Consider the following 17,736-nt stretch of genomic DNA (forward strand, 5'->3'; position numbering starts at 1 on the left):
AGTGAAGTATTACATGAACAAAAAATGTCCTGACCCAAAGGTTTTCTTTTTATGTAATATTGACCCGTATTCACTAGGCACTAACTTCCGTGGTTTCACATCCTAAACTACTTTTAAGATCAGTTCATTGCAAAGTTAGTGGCTCATAAAACTGAATAAAACTTTTGCTGATCTATTAGAAATAGGTGATCAGAGGTCTGCTTTCATTTCTGTTTCATTAAAATAACTGTCATCTACGATCCAATCTGTAGTCACTTAAATTTGTTTCATTTTCCTACCTTGGAACTGTTTTTTTTTTCCATTCACTTGTATGAGTAATCTTCCTGTTTCTTAAGTGGTATATACTTGGATTAATTACTTTAAATTTCCAGAAATATTTTTTTTTGACAGAGTTGAAAATTGAATTTGAAGTCTGCCCTGCTTTCTCAGCAAAATACAGGAAATTCTCAAGTCTCTTCCCTTGAGAGGTCTGTGTTGAGAATCCCACTCACTTCACAAATGGACGGATTTTTTGTAGTGTCAGGCTCGTCCCCAGTTATTGCCAGCCCACGTGGTTGAAAAACCACCACGCGCTTAGGAATAATTGAGCACATTTGAAGGCAGTGTGTAGGCAAAAGACAAAGCTTGGCTGAATTGGACAAGCAGAGGGAAGTACCTTATTCTTAAATGTAGGGGACTTCTGCCTGGCAGCACTGATTAAGGGACCCAGGATGTGTGACGTGGAGACCATCTCATTGATGTCACATCAAGGTGGACTGTTAATTGTCCTCGAGGCAGGTCATGCTGTGCAGCCCAGATTTGATGGCAGAGCTAGTTGGGTTTTCCCCCCCCTGAAATTGCTCCCTGAGTCGTACACCACTTCCAGCCTTCCTGAAAGCCTGGCCCTGGCAGATTTCACAGTGCCCGTCTAAAGCCGTATTCCTTTTAGAGAAAAATGATAGTGGAGTGTTTCCAGCCTTGGTCTTAACAGTGATAAGTGGAGCCAGCGTCTGTGGAGGGTGGGAGGGTGGGAGGGGGGTGGTATAGATTCCTGTCTGGACTGCAGCACCACCCCCAGAATTCGTTCTTTAGAGGTTTAAAATGTTTATTCCACACTGTGATGACCGAAGGAGGAAGCTGCCCAGCCTGTCTCCTTTGCTACCAAATTATACTTTTTCTTTATGTTATGTACTGATCACACAGTTTTCTGCGCGAGACCCCAAATTCTGTGGTTTAAAGTAGAGACTGGGGAAAATAGATGCCCATAGGGATTCACACTGGCGGTCATGGACAGGGGGAGGGTTTCTAACAGCTAATTTTCTAATTGGACTTAATAACAAAGAGGCAAACATGCTGTGCTCCTACCCACGTGTCATTTGGAGCTAGCAAATTCTCTTCAGCTGGAACTAAAAGTGACATTTTTGTAACATTAAATAACCGACTATGGCTAAGCCTATGACATGGACTGTCCAGTGGCTCGAGGGCCCCATCTTTAATTTGCGGAGGTCCTTGTGATTTGATCATATAAAATTAATTTCAACACCAAGAATGACCTCCTCTGGCAATGAAAAGTCGCTCATGTGGCAGCAATATTACCCATATTACTCTTTCCTTTTTTGAATTTTTTGAATTGGGATTGTTTATACTCACAAATTTTGCAATTGCTTCATTTTTGTTAGCAGGATTATGGGGGGAGTACATAAACAGTGTCTTTTGCTTTTTTTCTGCAATGGTCATCCTAGGTTGCTGCATCTATAGTGTGATTTTGGAGTTGTAATGTTAAAGGGTTTTGACTTTGACTCCGGTTAAATGTTTTGTGTCTGTGTTTTCATTGCTGGATAGGGCTGTAATCCTGTACCATTTTATGGCTGGAAAGATGTTTACACATAATTTTACAGGATGGATTAATTACACTGCTACTTCTATTAGTTGGCAAAAGCAGTCAAGACTTCTGTTTCGCTCTCTGGGGTAAAAAGAATATGTTGCTTTGCAAAAAACATTCACCCATTGTTAAGCTTCCACATTTTGTTTGAGCATGCATTTGCCACTTTCAGATAGGGCCTTATATTTAGATTCGGTGCAATTTTATCCAAACTGATAATGCTACAGAAGTGCTAATGTAAATAAGTTGGATTTTTGGAGAATGTCAGAAGATTCTTATGTGCGTAATTGTTCAAACCACTTTACAGCAAAAAATGTTTCAGGAGCAAAGGATTTGTGTGGAGCGGTATTTTATAATTGTTGTAATGGGTTCTGCGTGTAGCCAAACTCATTTCACTTGACTTTACAGTAAATGTATATTTTCCGCTCACATAGTGATACAACAGACCAATCATGAGGCCCGAAGACCTTTTGAAACAAGTCCTTGACTTGAAAAAGTGGTATAAGGAGGACAGATTGGGTGAAGGCTACAAGAAAATATCAAATTTGCAGATTATCACTAACCACTAAAATGCTACCCAAGAAACTGGTTAGAGATGCCACCGTGAAACCATGTAATGGATACTGGCAGAAAGGTTTGTGGTCAAAATATTAATGTTTTGGTATAAATGCAGAGCTGCATCATGTGCAAGTCCAACTCAGGATTTACCTAGTCAACACCATCCCAACTGTCCACCATGGTGGAGGACAGATGGAGGCACCATCAATTTCTGGGGATGCCTCTCATCAAGACGGATGGGAGGCTTATCAGAACTGAAGGGAAAAGAAGAGCAGTTGAATAAGACAACCTTCTTGAGACAGCCAAGAATATAAAACAGGGCTGAAAATTCACATTTCATCAGGACTGTAACCTGAAGCACAAGGCAGAGGCCATATGGGGATGGTCAAGAGTAACAAGAAAAGAATGACCTTGAGTGACCCTGACTTACGTGCCATAGAAAGCTGATGGCAAGTCATGAAGATGGCAGTCTGCTGGGGATCCCCAACAATGTTGTTGGTACTGGAGTGATATTGCTGGGAAGTACTGGCTGGAACTATCCACTGTGCAAAGCCGGTAGATACCTATTCAAAACGGTTCTCAGCAGTAACTGCTGCCAAAAGTGCTTTTACCAGTTACTGACTTAGTGGACTAACTGCTTATGCCGTCAAAAAATTTCAGTTTGTATATTTTCTTTGCAAGTTTTGCTGGCATTAAAGCTCCATCACATCTAGGGTTTCAATCTGTGTCCGACAATTTTGAAAAATGTATTTGAATGAATGTGTATATTGGTGATTCATCAAACTGTGACTTTTGGTAGGATATTAAAGCTTTGGCAAGATACTATACATATTCAGGTTTTGGATGTAGAGGTGATAAAGATCTAGCTGAGTTGGTACAGACTGTGCTGATGTAACTTCTACACTTACATTTTTGTCTTTTGCCATAGCCTTCAAAGCTGAGCTGCTGATAGAAGAAAATGGATTTTACCTCCGCAGTGGCATCAGCTTCCTGGCCAGGGCTCTCTGTGACCAGTGCACAGTAAAGGAAGTGCATTGTGTTGGGGAAGCCGTTGAAATTCAGAAAAATGGAACACAGAAGCCCTTTAGAACAAAAAGTTTAGGAGGCTTTTCTAACATACTTTTGAAAAGGGATGCGAAGCCCAAAAAGGGGTTGCCTTTTTTTTTTGGTATACAATTTCTAAAAGCAGACCACGCTGCCTGCTCTTTAAACCCTGATTTCTTGTCTACACCCTGGATTTAAGAGCGGTTCCACCCTCCCTGAGCCTGCTTTTAGCACAAAGCTCTGCGTGTTTGCTTCCCATCCCCACCCTGCATTCCATTTTCCCCAGGCACTCCACTAAAACTCGAAGCTCTCCTCCCCCTCTCTCCCTCTCCCACAGCTAACAGCCCTGCGCTGCTAAGCTGCATTAACTCCCCAGATTACCTTGAGCCCTGCAATCCCCCCCCTCCTCCTTCCAGCCTTGAGGGGCCTGTTTGATTTATTCCCGCCTGCCCTCCCTCTGTGGAGCTCACGGCCTGGTTAGTCCCTAAAAACAACAGAAAAAAAACGAACCTCTCCTTTACTTTCCATCCTCCCTCTTTTTTTTTACCCTGCATTTTTATAATTCCCTTCTCCCACACTGCTTTTAAATTGCCTCTGAATTCTTGAGCTTTTTTAATGTTTTACTCCCCCTTTCCTTAGAAATTACTTTTTACCCTTTCGAACTTAGCCTGCTGAGGAAGCAACTTCAGGCTCCTTCCCCACGCACTGAAATACATACCGGTTTCAGGTCAACTGTCATTGTTTTCTTTTAATATGCGTATGTATGTGCAACACTACTAGAAAGGGAGATGAAGTGTGAAACGGAGCAAATCCAATAGATAGTATTTTAGGCTAACTTGCATCTTTGGTGAGGGCAATGTCTTTGAATATGACAAGCAAGTGTCAGCCAAGCCTCACAGTGCCAATAGCGTTGAAAGTACGAGTCCCAGGTTTTTGGGGGGACAGAAACAGCTTTGCTCTTACCCTGGGAGATGCAGGAAATGGAATTGGCAAGATTGATGGTTAACGTAGAAATTGTTCAAGAGTGATCACCTGGCAGGTTCCTTCTGCAGACCTCACTCTCTGAGTCATTCCTTACAGGTTTTAAATTATGATAAACCACCTATCCCATGATTCTAGGAATGCGATGTCAGTGTCTTAAATACTTCATGCATGCAGTGTAACTATCAAATCCTTAAAAAAAGCAGTGTCATCAGATTAGAAGTAGATGTAGGACACTATTGGATGTTTTCTCTAACAAGCACTTAACTGTAGGTCATTTTATCTCTTCAAACTTAGAAAATGTCTCTTTTTTAAAGTTCTGGTAATAAATTCAAATTTCCCAGGAAAGCAAACATCCTGCTACATTTGCTGCACTTAAAGAGCCGTTGACTGTGTGGTTGGCTAAGGTGGCTTTTTTGATAAAGCTAATTTGAATGAAGCTTGAGCGTGAGAGGTGCACTGCCTAGAGGTAATAAGAGAGGTTTGTGATATGAAAAACAGTGAAAGACATCGCTGGCTTGTGCTGCATCTACAGTAGGTGACTATGAGTGCAATAAAACCAGTGCTGTGCTGTCTTGTGTATCTATCCAGGCTTTGCAGTTGGATGCTAGGATTTTGTTGAGCATTGAAATAGTCATGTTGTGCCCAAGTCATCAAAGTTCTTCCTCAAGATGTCCAGCAGTAGTAACTTATTTGTGTAATATTTGACTCCATATCCATAAAGTAAGATAAAACTGAATTGTTCTCTAGCAATTCAGATATACAGAAGAGCAGTATGCACTCTCTGGAGGGGACTATTTACTATGCAGTATACTCTCCTTCCCCATACTTCAGGGTTGTGTCTTGAATGGCCCTTAATATTTCAGTGGAGTCATTTACAGTAACTTTAACTGTATAAAAAACATTAAACAGGGCTTGAATTGTGAATTGAAATCAAAGGTTAAGATGTTTTTTTTCAATATCTAATGTTCCGTGATGAGTGTACTCTACACTTGATAAATAATGTTGAGAAATTAATATAACCCATGAATACAAGCTTAAATGTTTGTGCTTTGGTTAAGGTAAGTTTACCTTTAATGGTTTGCTTCTTTAAAATATTTACTTGATGTAATTATTGTGAGGTTATCAGTATTAATTTGAGAACATTTCTGTAATTGTGTACAGCATATGATATTTTTCTCTTTTTTTTGTCATGCAAAGGACTGTAAACCTTCCTTAATAGCATTAGGATATATCCAATTCTTATAATGCAACCTTATTTGGGTTAATAACACATTTTATTAAAATATAATTTGTATGGTTTTTGTTTTACGTTGTTAGGTCTTTCCTGGAGTATATATTTTAAAGTTATAAAATGGAGTGCATTTTAAAATTTGCAGTCTAAGAGGTACATGGAGTGATAATGTAGGAGAGCCCCAAAATTCACTGTGAAACAAAGAAGGTGTTGAGTTTCAGCCAGGGAGGGGTCATCTGCAGCTGTGGAACAGAAGGTCACAGAGGTCAAAGGTGTCCCTGTGAGGTGACCTTCGCAGGGCTTTCTCATTTTATTTTTTTACAGCATCTTCATGTTTGAAAAATAAATCCATTCCAGCTACAGCACACTGTATCCAATCTATTTGTGTCTACTTTTAAAAGGGTGTTTTATTTAGCATAAATGTTGGAGCCAAGGGTTGCTGGCTGCCATGGCAACCAAATTAAACTGAGAATCTCTTCTGAAGAACAAATCAAAATTATTTGGACCTGTTTTGCCAAGAAAAAAAAGAAAGGGACTATAGTGGAGTGTAATCGCCAGGGTAAATTTTTTAATTGATAAATCATGGTCATTTAATTATAGAGTTAGCATCAGTCATGAATTTGAGTTTCAGCAAGACAATATCATGCTATTTGCTCAAAATGGGTCACACCTGATGGTGCTGTGGTATGTGTGGTGAGGGTTAAATTGGGGGAAAAAAAAACTCTGCATCACAATCTTATTACCACCCATAATTATATTGGGAAGAGTCTTGACTTCTGATTGCTCTTCAGTTCACTTTTTCCTTTGTTGGAAAAATAATCTATTTTATTGATTAGTATTGCGACCATGGCAAAGCAGTGAGTATTGTGGCTTTAATTAATTCCTCTACCCTGTGCCTCCAGCACAAGCCCAACTCCCCCACCTTAATTAACTTCGTTTGTCTGTGTCATCCACTTTCGGCTTCAATATCTTACCACTCCTTTTCTCAGTGTGATCTCCCAGCTTGCGGACGTTTCAGTTCATAATTTTTTTGTTGCATTTTGTCCTGCTGCACTAAAGTCAAGCACTGCTAACCTTTCATTGTAGTATAAAAGATGGATGATACAGTGCCTTTACCTAAGCTTCAATTAACCTTTACCAGTGTAGGCTGCAAGTCATGAAAGAATGTTTTCTTTTTTTATAGTTATTATAAAACTTGCTGAATGTATTTATCTGCGCACAGGAGTTGCCAGATTCCTTTGGCATACTTTAACCATTTTCCATTTGCATCACTCTTCATCTTGTGGGTTACAAAAGCCTAGCTCTTCTGTGCTAATATCCATTATGTCTGTTCTCCACACCTTTGTTGAGCACTTTAATTTCTAGTGCTTTTAAATAGCTGAAGCTACACAGTTGAGTCAAGCAGCACAGTCATTCCTACAGAAAATCAAAGAACTCTGAATGACATAAACTACATATTCAGTGAAATCTACATTGTGAGCGCAAGCCTGTCACCTTGACCTAAACGCCAAGTGATCAATTGCTTGTCCAGAGTACATGAAAACAAAGAAAGAACAGAGGTCACTAATTATTTCTTCAGCAAAGAAAATGTGTTTTTTGAATTATACCTCTTGTTTATCTTTGAGATCAGAAATAATCACTGGTTTGAACTGTCTTTTATGATAGTATATGAGTTTGTCATATCCTCAGTTGTGAGTCAATGCATAGAATAGCCAACAATAGCAGCTGATCACCAGGCACTTTTGCTCTTGAAAACGTCAACATTGAACTGTGCTTGTTGAACAACAATAAAAGCAGCGATACAGGTCCACAATGAATTGTACTATCTTGTTGCCTACTAGTTTTTACCTTTTTTTTTAATTTGGAGTTTTTTTTTAATTTTTCATTTCCTTAACACATTTTAGCTGAAACACATGATATTATTCTGAATATTTCCAAATTGCTCTGTCTGTAGTATTTTGTACTCTTGCTCTCATTTTGAGCTGTACCTGTTATATGCAAGTGACCTTCTTAAACCCATTAATCATTTTTCTCCCTCATCTTGCCCACTATACTCCCTCATGGATGTGTAGGATGGAATAACTGTTAGTATGTGTGAAGTGGTCAACGTGTGCATATATTTCAAACCTGATCAAAGATCTTGTCTTACACAGAACCACTTTAGTCTCATTATCTCACAAAACGTTTCTTGTGCACTATTATGATTCCATAACTAGGCCACTTTGTCACTTGCACTGAAGCAATGACTCCTTTCAGATAAAAACTGGAGAATAAATCGCATCCTGATTCCATTTAATCTGCTAGTTTCTTAGAGAATTTAATCTTCTTAATTGTTTAATAGAAATATTTAATAGTGGAATTAGTTGAGGGTTACTGTATTATTACTTCTAAATTTTTATTTAACTAGTAGTAAAATAAAAAATAAAATAAAAGTTGTCCAGCATACTGCCCCTTCAGCACTGATGTCAGTGTTATTTCACCTGCCTGATTCTTAGCTGAAGCCTCATCTACAGTACACATAACAGCGCTTGTACTTAAAATATTAAGTTTAATACATATGAAAACATGGGTTCTGAATGTCACTGGTGTTAACTCTTTTATAAACATTTATTTTTTAAAAATTGATTCATTTTTAAGTTTCTTTATGGCAGTTTATAAGATCTCCTGAATTAAGATGACCCTTTTTTTGTAATAGCCTATTGGCAACAGAAGCATATGGCAGTTAACAGAGTTCATACTTGTTTCGAGAAATGTCTTGTCACTAGAAGGAGATGTGATACATAGAGCAGATCTCTAATTCTGGTTTCTGGGTTGTCAGGTTCTCAGCCCGGGAGTGACTCACTTCTCTTGACAGTTCCACCCTTGCACTCTTTCAGACAGCAGTCAGGTTGCTTTCCTATAGCCCAGGCAGAGTCTTAAGATGTGACCATCTTCGTTTCCGACAATTTATATTCATATTGCACCACTCGCAATAGTACCTGTCAGTCAAGATTGTTTTATTGTCTCAAGGGAATAAATACTGAACATCTTTTTTTTTGGAGGGGGAGGGGGGATTGGGATTCTTTATTTTCGAAGAAATTTCACCACACCGATTTTCTGAAAAGCATCTGTAAACTGCTAGTTCACTGACTGCAGTTCAGCTCGAGCATGCTACTCTATCAGTTAGTTTGAAAGACTCATCTTGCTGCAAAAGTACTGGAGCTGTTGTCTTGTGACAGGTGTTTTTGAACAGTCTTCTCTCCTTTCTGTCAGCCAAGTCTGAGCTGCATTCAAATGGCTTTGTTATGTGGGATCTATAATACATGTACTGCAGGCATTATTGTCTCCATACAGATAAGAGCCTGGGTCTGTCAAATTTGCATCAAACAGTTTGTTAAAACTGTGGCATTGTTACATTTATGAATTCTGACATGTTAATGGGGTCAGGCATGTGTGATGTTTGCTACCTGTAGGTTGCAATTATAACCTATACATGCTGCATTACTCAGTGTATGTTGGTGTTAGTTTTGTTTTCAAGAAGGCAAAGATGTACAAGTGGTGCACCTTTTAACCATACAACTTTGGCGTTCAGCATCACATAATGTATTCCAAGATAAAAATCAAACCGTTAATGCTCAAATGTCATGATGAGTATCAGTTTTGCATTCAGTATCTTGCAGCCCTGGTGAGTGTGTCCTGTTCTTTTAAGTCGTTGTCACTCTTTAAACGTGAAAAGTCAGGTCTGTTTGTTTTTGGTTTCCTGCATCTTGTTTGTTGACTTGTGCTCTTGAAGGTTTACACTAGGGGTGTCTTAACACACAGCCTGCAGGCCGAATCCAGCCAGCTAGGCCCATTTGTGTGGCAGTTGTAGTGATAGCCATTGTCCAGCATTCAATTGGCACCCTGTCTGAGCCTGAATAGCCCACACATGAAGCAGACAACCTTGGTGATATTACTGTATGAGTCTCACACTTCCTATGGTTCTCTGCCTTTGTCCAATTGCGGCTCTCGCTTGCAGTATGTATGGCCGGCTTAAAGTAAACCAAATCTGGTCCACCGCAACAAATGCGTTTGACACGCCCGGTTTACCCAGTTAAGTGATATTAGAGATTATCCCTCCTTCTTTTAAGAACTTGACATAATGGGATTTTTTTTTTTGGGTGGGGTGCTGTTTTTCACAGGTCCAGATGTGGCGGAGCCCAGCAGCTCAGACAGCCGAGGGGACCGCTTGGATTTCTTTGTGAAGCAGGAAGAGAGCTTGTTGGGAGACTCCAGTTACCTCTCGCAGTCTCTGGGCTCTGAGAAAGAAGACGTATCAAGCCAGGCAGCCTCTGTGGCCAACCTACGGGCGGCGCTCATGAGCAAAAACAGTCTTTTGTCACTGCGAGCGGAAATGCTTGGAGAGGACAACCCATTGCTTTTCGACTACTTGCCCAAAGGTGGACACTCTTTGTCTCGTAAGTTAATTATTTTATTTTCCTTCTCGTTTTCGTGGTGGCTCAGCGGTAACATGAGCGAAAGTTCGAGTGTGTTGCACGCTTAGTATTTCCAAGAAGTGTCTACAACACTATCACGTTCTTTCCTTTTTGGTGTGTCTAAATAAAACATATTAGCAGCGTTCTGGCCATTGAAAAACACGAGATGAGATCGTGCTAAATAAAAAGCGTGTTCTTGTCAAGCTAATTTTATGTTTTCTGGTGAAAACCAACAGGTTTTTTTTAACATAGAAGCAGTCAAAGTGCTCACGCTTTGCAATTGAATAATCCTTTGTTAGTGGTACTTTGTCCTTTTGTTTCACAAAAAATAGGAAGTAAATGTACTTAAATCCAGTCTTGCTCTTTTAATTTACTGTGAACATACTACAAAAGAGTGGGCTTTTGACATGTTAATAGATGCTGCAAAATCCTTCCATGTTTGGGTTCACACAAAGTGTGCCTGTGGATTTAAAGGCATTAAGTCTGGTGCTAAACTGGATGTATGACCCAAAATTCTAAGAAACACAACAGGTGTTAGAATGTCTCTGACATGGTCAGTTGACAGATACTAATAGTGTACTGATGGTCTCAATGTGCCGCAAAATACTGTTAATATATAGACATTGTGAACGGCAAACATTTTTATTTTTTCATGTTTGAACTAAAGCTTATTTTTTGTAAATCTTCATGATATTTGGTGAAAGCAGGGGACAAGTTAAGGACGCCAGAACTTATTTCACAGACGACAGTTGCAATTATCAGATTAACATTTTCATCATCTTTGATCAGCTTTATATTTAATTGCAATATGTATTTTTCCCTGAGGGGTATGTCTTAATAAAATCTAGATTTGATTTTTATTGTGAGTTTCAAGAGCTTGCTGAGGGATCACTAGTCACACTCTCTTTGCCTGGAATATAAGCAAAGTTTCCAGTCGTTGCTGGCACTCTGGGGAAAACAAAATCACAGCAGCTTGATTTCAACTGTCATATCCAAAACATCATGTGTATGAGAAGTTTGGGGCCATCTTTGTTCAGACCTCCTTTATGTTGGAATTGCACATTAAAAAGAAAATAACGTTTTTACGTCTCAGGATTTCTCCTTCATTAAATCAGTTCTGCCTGGCTGTTATGCGGTTTTTTCACTGATATGTTACCACAGTTCAGTTCCTCACTCTTGCACACTCCAGTCCTGTGGTTTACTGCTGGCTTGGAATGCCGTTGTACATTAATGACTACATCAAGAAAAACTATAGCGTGTAATTGTGGTACCTCTGTATTGGATTTCTGTGTAAAAGACTAACCTTAAATGCATGTAGTGTCACCGTTTCTCAAGTAATCTACAAACCTGCTTGTCTTTAAACAGGTACCTCCAGACCTACCACTAGTGATCGTAAATTATATCAGTTTCCTGAGGATTACTATGAAGGAAATAAATATGGTTTATGATTTATGGATCACTGATTTTTTTGCCAGGAAATATACAGATATAAAATATGTCATATGATATGTTATTTATTGGAAAGCACTGTATACAGAGACAGACTTTTATTACAGTTTGGTATCAGTTTTGTTCCATGTCTTTTTTTTTCATTGCTCTACTGTTTTTACAACAAATTAATAATAATAATAATTGTTTACACTTATATAGCGCTTTTTTTTGGACACTCCACTCAAAGCGCTTTACAGGTAATGGGGACTCCCCTCCACCACCACCAATATGCAGCATCCACCTGGATGATTTTTGATAAAATCAAAGCTTTTGCTTTTTAGGGGTGGTCTCGGGTGGCAGGGAGTTGAATATTTAGATCATTTGTTCATTTGAAATGTTAGCTTTTTATTGAAATGTGAAGTGTAACTGGATAAATAAAACAATCGCTCATAATTCACCTTGATTTTCACAATATTGATTTGCTACAATCTAATTTTGAAGATTGTAGTTTGTTGATGATTGTTTTTTGTTTCCTGCTGTGGCAGGGGAGGTGACTATTACGAGACCCTGTCATGACTGTTATGCATCTTGATAGCGATACATGGGTTTCAAAGTGTATCAAGATTAAATGTGAAATATACTGCTCACAAAAGAGACATAACTATTAATAAAGATCCTTCTTTTGTATGGTAAGGATATAGCAGTTTCAGAGATCACACCATTATTGACTTGAAATGGAACAATGAAATATTGTTGCTTGATGTAAATGTGGCCTGATAAAGTGACATCAGGGATTTAGTTTGGTGAGGTTGCTTTGAACAGAAGCATAGTTTCCAAACATGAGGTAGTCTCAGAAAAGACCAGAATTATGAAAACGTATTGAATCAAATAAACAAAACAGTTGTGCAGTGTCTTGGCCGGACTGAGTCTACAGCAGTCCAATGCAATGTTTGATAGCTTCTGAGAGATTCTGCCCCTTTTTATTGTTATACAACCTTATCCTGACTCCAGCACCTAATCACCATCTCCATGTGGCCCATTGATAGCATTCCTTTATCGCCACATGTTGTGTGTTAAGAGTCAAAAGAATAGTGTCGAGGGGACAGATAGTTGTGGGTGGTGTACTTTCCCTTGGAGAATTGATTCAAGATGGCTGAACAGGGCATGGAGATGTCTAGTTTTGAAAGGTAGACTACTACTAATGTTCTGGAAGGAGAAAGGAAAGAGTATAAAATGTATTTATGTGGGGAAAAATGTCCTGGTGTTAACGGTTTTGCAGGACAACACCACAGATCAGTAACACCTCAACAGCATTATTGCGCATCATCCATATTTCTCGGGATTGAATCACACCACCACATTGGGTGCACGCGCAGTCACGTGTGACTTGAAGGAGCTATGAGACACTGTTATAGAAGCATTAAATGCATAGTCCAATATCGTCTGAGTGTTATAAGTGTTGCATCTTTTCCATGTGTCATTGGTGCTAGGGCTGATCATGTAAATTCTATGCTCTTCAAGAGGAGTGTTGCTTTGTCTAATTTTGTACTTTTAAAAACACTATAGTCTAGTGATTTTAAAGGTAGGGACTGTATCTCTAAACTATGTTATGTGTGTACAGTATGTATGTTATCATGCAGGATCCAAACAGGTTGATGATGACCACAATGTGCTTATATTACACTAAGCAATGTTTTAGCTAAAGCATGGTTGTTAGAAGATACTCTTTATATGTTTTATGTAGCTACCCCCAATGTTCATGGTAAGGTGCATGTTCATTAGTACTGAGCAATATAACAAGTCCAGTCAGATGAACAACATTACAGACATCATGTTGCTCTACCCATGGACTCACTGACTTTGAGTCAGTAGTCCTTGTTTGCATTTATGGGTTTTCTAATTGTGTCTGAAGATGCATGAGAAAAGCAACTTGCCAGACAAAAAAAAAGATGTTTCAGTGAGGCTCTCTATGTGTATATAAAATGTATATGTATATATTTTTATTCTCTAGACCTTTAAGAAAAAGGACAAATGGAACTACAAACCACCAAGTACAACTGTGCTGGGCTTCAGAATTGTATTTCAAGAAGATATAAATAACAATGTAAGAGTAATTTAACACGGGCCCCTGTTAAATGAAGCCTGAGCAGGTTCATAATGCTTCTTGGCCCTGCAGCAGAATTTACAGCTGCCCCCAGGTTCTCATTAAACACCTAAAGACTCAGGTTTGACATGTCAGTGTATTAATAGCCATGTCATAAGATTTCTGGTACATGGTCACTTAATTAATGTTCTTAAAAGACAGTAGTTTTAACACCTCTGGCTGGTGCCAAGACACTAATTTCTACAGGTGATGAGTTGGAGTTTTCTTCTGTACGTTCATGAGGATTTCCAAAATACGATATCTTCTCTTTGGAAATTGTACCATGTATATATAATACTGCCAGTTTAATCATAGGATAGCCATAGAAGGGAAAACCTAAACTGAATGGTGACTTCTGCTGATGAAATCTTCAGCAGACACCTTCAACACCTGAAGGTGTCACACCTGAAGAAGGCTCCACGGCCGAAACGTTGTGTTCTCTTTCTTCTTTTTTTCAGCATGGAATAAACCTATTACTTGTTCCTTTGCAGCCTACGCATGCTGACGCAGCTACCCACCTGAACTACAAAAACAAATGATGATTTTCAAATATGGGATATTTATGAATGTGTGTAAAATATAAACCAGTGTTTTTATAACTTTCTGTTGCAATATAAATGAAGCTTTGAGAAGTATGCCACTCCCACCTTTTATATTGAATTATGCAACAGCTGTTAATTTAAGGAGCAATTGGTTTTCTTGATAAACACCAGAGGTTTTTATCTTGAACTGAAACAAGATCTGTCATTCCACATGAAAAGGGTGCAGGGGATTGTGGTAAGAAGACGCCAACACTACTTTCTGATCCCTGTGAAAAATGTCCGACCTGTTTTACAAGTGGTGCATTTTGGGAGTTTGCTTGTCTGTAGTGTCTGGATTCGTCCAGCTGTTTGTTGAAGGATCCCAAGGAATCTTGTTCCAGCGTCTCTGTCCTTTGTGTACAGACATGTCTATTGTGTTCTGTCTTTAATGTGAATGAGTTTCAGTCATAGTGGTTGTAGAGTAAGTTACAATGTTGATTATAGACCAGGATTGCAAAATCAAATATGATTAAAAAACAATTTAACTAGAGCCGAATACTGTACATCCAAGGATGAAGATAACATTTTCTTAATTTAAAGAAGCTTTAAAGTTTTATTAATTTCTTATATATACTGAAATAGCATAAATAGTTTAATTTAAAATGCATTGTATAATATCATACCATTGTTTTACCACATTATGCAAAATGTTCTATTTTTGCCTGCATCGCATAGCTCTAAGCATCAGGAGACAACTTCACTTTTAAACGTGCACTTTACACATCAATGAAAAAAATGGTGAGAATGAACAGATAATTTCGTAGGAAACCACAGTTACAAGCTTTGACATTTCATGATCTCCCAAGGGTATAAAATGCATGTTTTGTGAGGGTATGTGTTACTATCAATGTGGGGACAGAACATGAGAAAATGTCCCCACCAAGATAGTAAAGATGATGTGAGGATGATCTAGTAATGTAAATGACCCTATGGGGAAAAAAAAAACAAATGACATTTTCTTTTAAATCCGAAAGGGGCCAGAAATCTTGATTTTCAGTTTATTAATCTATGCAGAGAGTCATTTGAATGGAGCTTGGAATAATAAAAATGGAGTGGGAATCAATGGAGAGCCACCATCATATGGGTTTTGCTGAATGAAGAAACGAGTTCAGCTGAAAAAACTGGGTTTGTCGCGTAACTTGTTAAGGAAATGTCTACAGCCGCTGGCTGCAGTGTGGAGGTTTTTTTTTCCCGTAAGCTGTGCACAGAGCAAATGTGATTTAGTACTTTGAGCATCTCTTCAACTTGAATGAGGCGGGAACGTGTCTGTGCAATGAGTGGATGAAATCTGGATCCTTGATTGTTAAATTGCAGTGCTGTACTTGTGGACAACCTGGGTTCTGGAAAATGGGAAGTTTTTTTTTTTTGTCCCTCAATTGTCAAGAATCTGTCCATAAAGAGGGAGCTGCAGTTTGTGGCTGCCTCGCCCATTGAAGACGGTAATGAGCCACAGCCCCCTTTCCTGCCTGTGAGAAAAGGTTACTCCCCCTGGCTTGTGAAAGATCACCGAAACGAGCAAAGGTCACCCTTTACCAGTGGGGGTGTTAATGGATTCTGCTTTGTTTGCTTGTCATATTTCGTAAAACACTGCGATGCTATTTTCCAAAATCATCTTATTGCTTGAATGAGTGGAGAATGTGGATACTGTATCTGTGCTTCACCACTTCCCAAGTATATTTTAAGCACACATTGGTCATGTCTGTGGAAAAAAATAGACAGAGCTTTACAACTGGGAGTTTGCTGCACAAAATGTGTATCTGTACTTATTACCTTGCATCTACGGAGAAATGATTGGATGTTTAAGACTTTTGAAAACCGTTTTCTAATTTATACCTGTGATACAATAAGATCTCTGTATTGTAATTTTTCTCTATTAAAAATTCTGTTTTGCTCAACAATGAATAGTGTGTTTTGTGTTCATTTGAAATCCAATAAAAAAAAGACTTGAACATTTATTTGTGTGCGATTGTACTTCTAAATTCCAAGGCCGAGCTTTTTTTTTATTTCAGGGTGGATTCTATACGCAGCTGGACAGCTTTTATTTTTTTTTAATAAACCCTTTCTCGGTTTCTCTCTCTCTTGTCTCTCTGCACACACGTGGGTGGAAGGAAAAAAAAACGCACAGACCAAAAAAAACAGAGTGAACCATGCAGATACTGTTTTAACTGCCTCTCTATGCCTTTTGCCCCTCTTATTATGTGGAAATGGCCAGCTGGTGCTAGTTTACGTGGGTGAGACTCGTTTCCTGTGTTTCTCAGGGCCTGGCTCCTCCAACAGCTCCTCGAATCATCCAGGGGGCAAATTTGATAGCAAACAAGGGCCATCTTCTCCTTCTCCACCCCTGCACCCCTATGATCGGAGGCCTTCTGGCCCCTCCAATCCTCAATCTGGGGATCTTATACCGGAAAGACAGATAGTGGAGGAGGATTCAGAATCTTCACCCATTCAGGTAAGGAGTCAGTATCAGGTGTTCAGCTTGTGTGCTTAACACCGTCGCAGAATTCGGTGCATACCTTATGGAAATGGACTGCTAGGGTCTTTGGAGGCTGGAATTTTGAGTTCCCCTCTATTTTTCAGTATATCTGCTTTCAGCCACTGTATAGCATAGAACACTGAGGAGCTACCCCCAACCCATCCAAAAAATCGATGCTCTTGATTAAAAAGAATAACTTGTTAGCATATAGGCATATCCCTTTATAATGAGGCAGAAGCCTGTTTAAGTAACATGAGATGCATGTTTTCTTATGTTCACTTCTTATAAAAGGTTGAGGCAATTTAAAGGGGCATCATGTTTAGAAACCCAGGAAATTGCATTTACTCCCTCAGCCGAAATACCATTTGGTTTCACTGTTTCCCTCCCAAGAAGTCTTGCTATCTCTGTAGAGGCACCATCTGTTTGCCGGCCTAGCCAGCAGTTATCTTGGGGGATGGGGGAAAGGGGGAGGGCTGGTTGGAGAGAGGGGGTGGAGGGTTTGGGGGCGGTGTACCTAATGTGAAGAGGCCAGGGATGAGCAAACAAATGTGTTAAAGGATCTGCATCCCCAGGGCTAGCCAAAGACAAGCAAATATTGAATATCCACTACTGAATGGAGACAAAGAGTATTGTTCTTGCTCTCTCTACTTGTTGTGCAACGTGAAAAGAATGAGGGGAAATGATTAAAAGAGCAGAATGACCCCACGTAATGAAACCCCATTACCATAGAGCTCTAACATTCATAATTAGTGCATTTTAAGCACTATTAAAAATGCATTGAAGTAGTCATGCATGGCCATTTCAACCCATTTTTAGCATTTTTCTGCTTTGTTTATTCGGGACTTTTTTGAGTATGAGCATGCATGTTGAATATCATATTTATGAAGTTGTGTTGCAAGAACAGTTGCTAATCATCTCCCCTGTGTTCGCAGGTCAAGACTCTATATGAAGATGATATGCAGGGCTTTGACACAGG

At 39.1% G+C, this 17,736-nt stretch overlaps 1 protein-coding gene across 2 annotated transcripts in view; it reads left to right on the plus strand.

Annotated features, from left to right (window-relative positions):
- Positions 1-17,736, plus strand: part of zbtb46 (zinc finger and BTB domain containing 46) — a 53,084-nt gene that overhangs the window by 24,840 nt on the left and 10,508 nt on the right. The window contains exons 3-5 of one of the 2 annotated variants that reach the window (XM_015364989.2): positions 9,839-10,114; positions 16,546-16,736; positions 17,693-17,735. In XM_015364989.2, coding sequence (XP_015220475.2) covers positions 9,839-10,114; positions 16,546-16,736; positions 17,693-17,735 — 510 coding nt within the window. The remainder of the gene's footprint in view (positions 1-9,838; positions 10,115-16,545; positions 16,737-17,692; position 17,736) is intronic. The other variant, XM_015364990.2, reaches the window with a different exon arrangement.

This window comes from Lepisosteus oculatus, chromosome 16 (genome assembly GCF_040954835.1).
Source record: "Lepisosteus oculatus isolate fLepOcu1 chromosome 16, fLepOcu1.hap2, whole genome shotgun sequence".
Classification (NCBI taxonomy): Eukaryota; Metazoa; Chordata; class Actinopteri; order Semionotiformes; family Lepisosteidae; genus Lepisosteus; species Lepisosteus oculatus.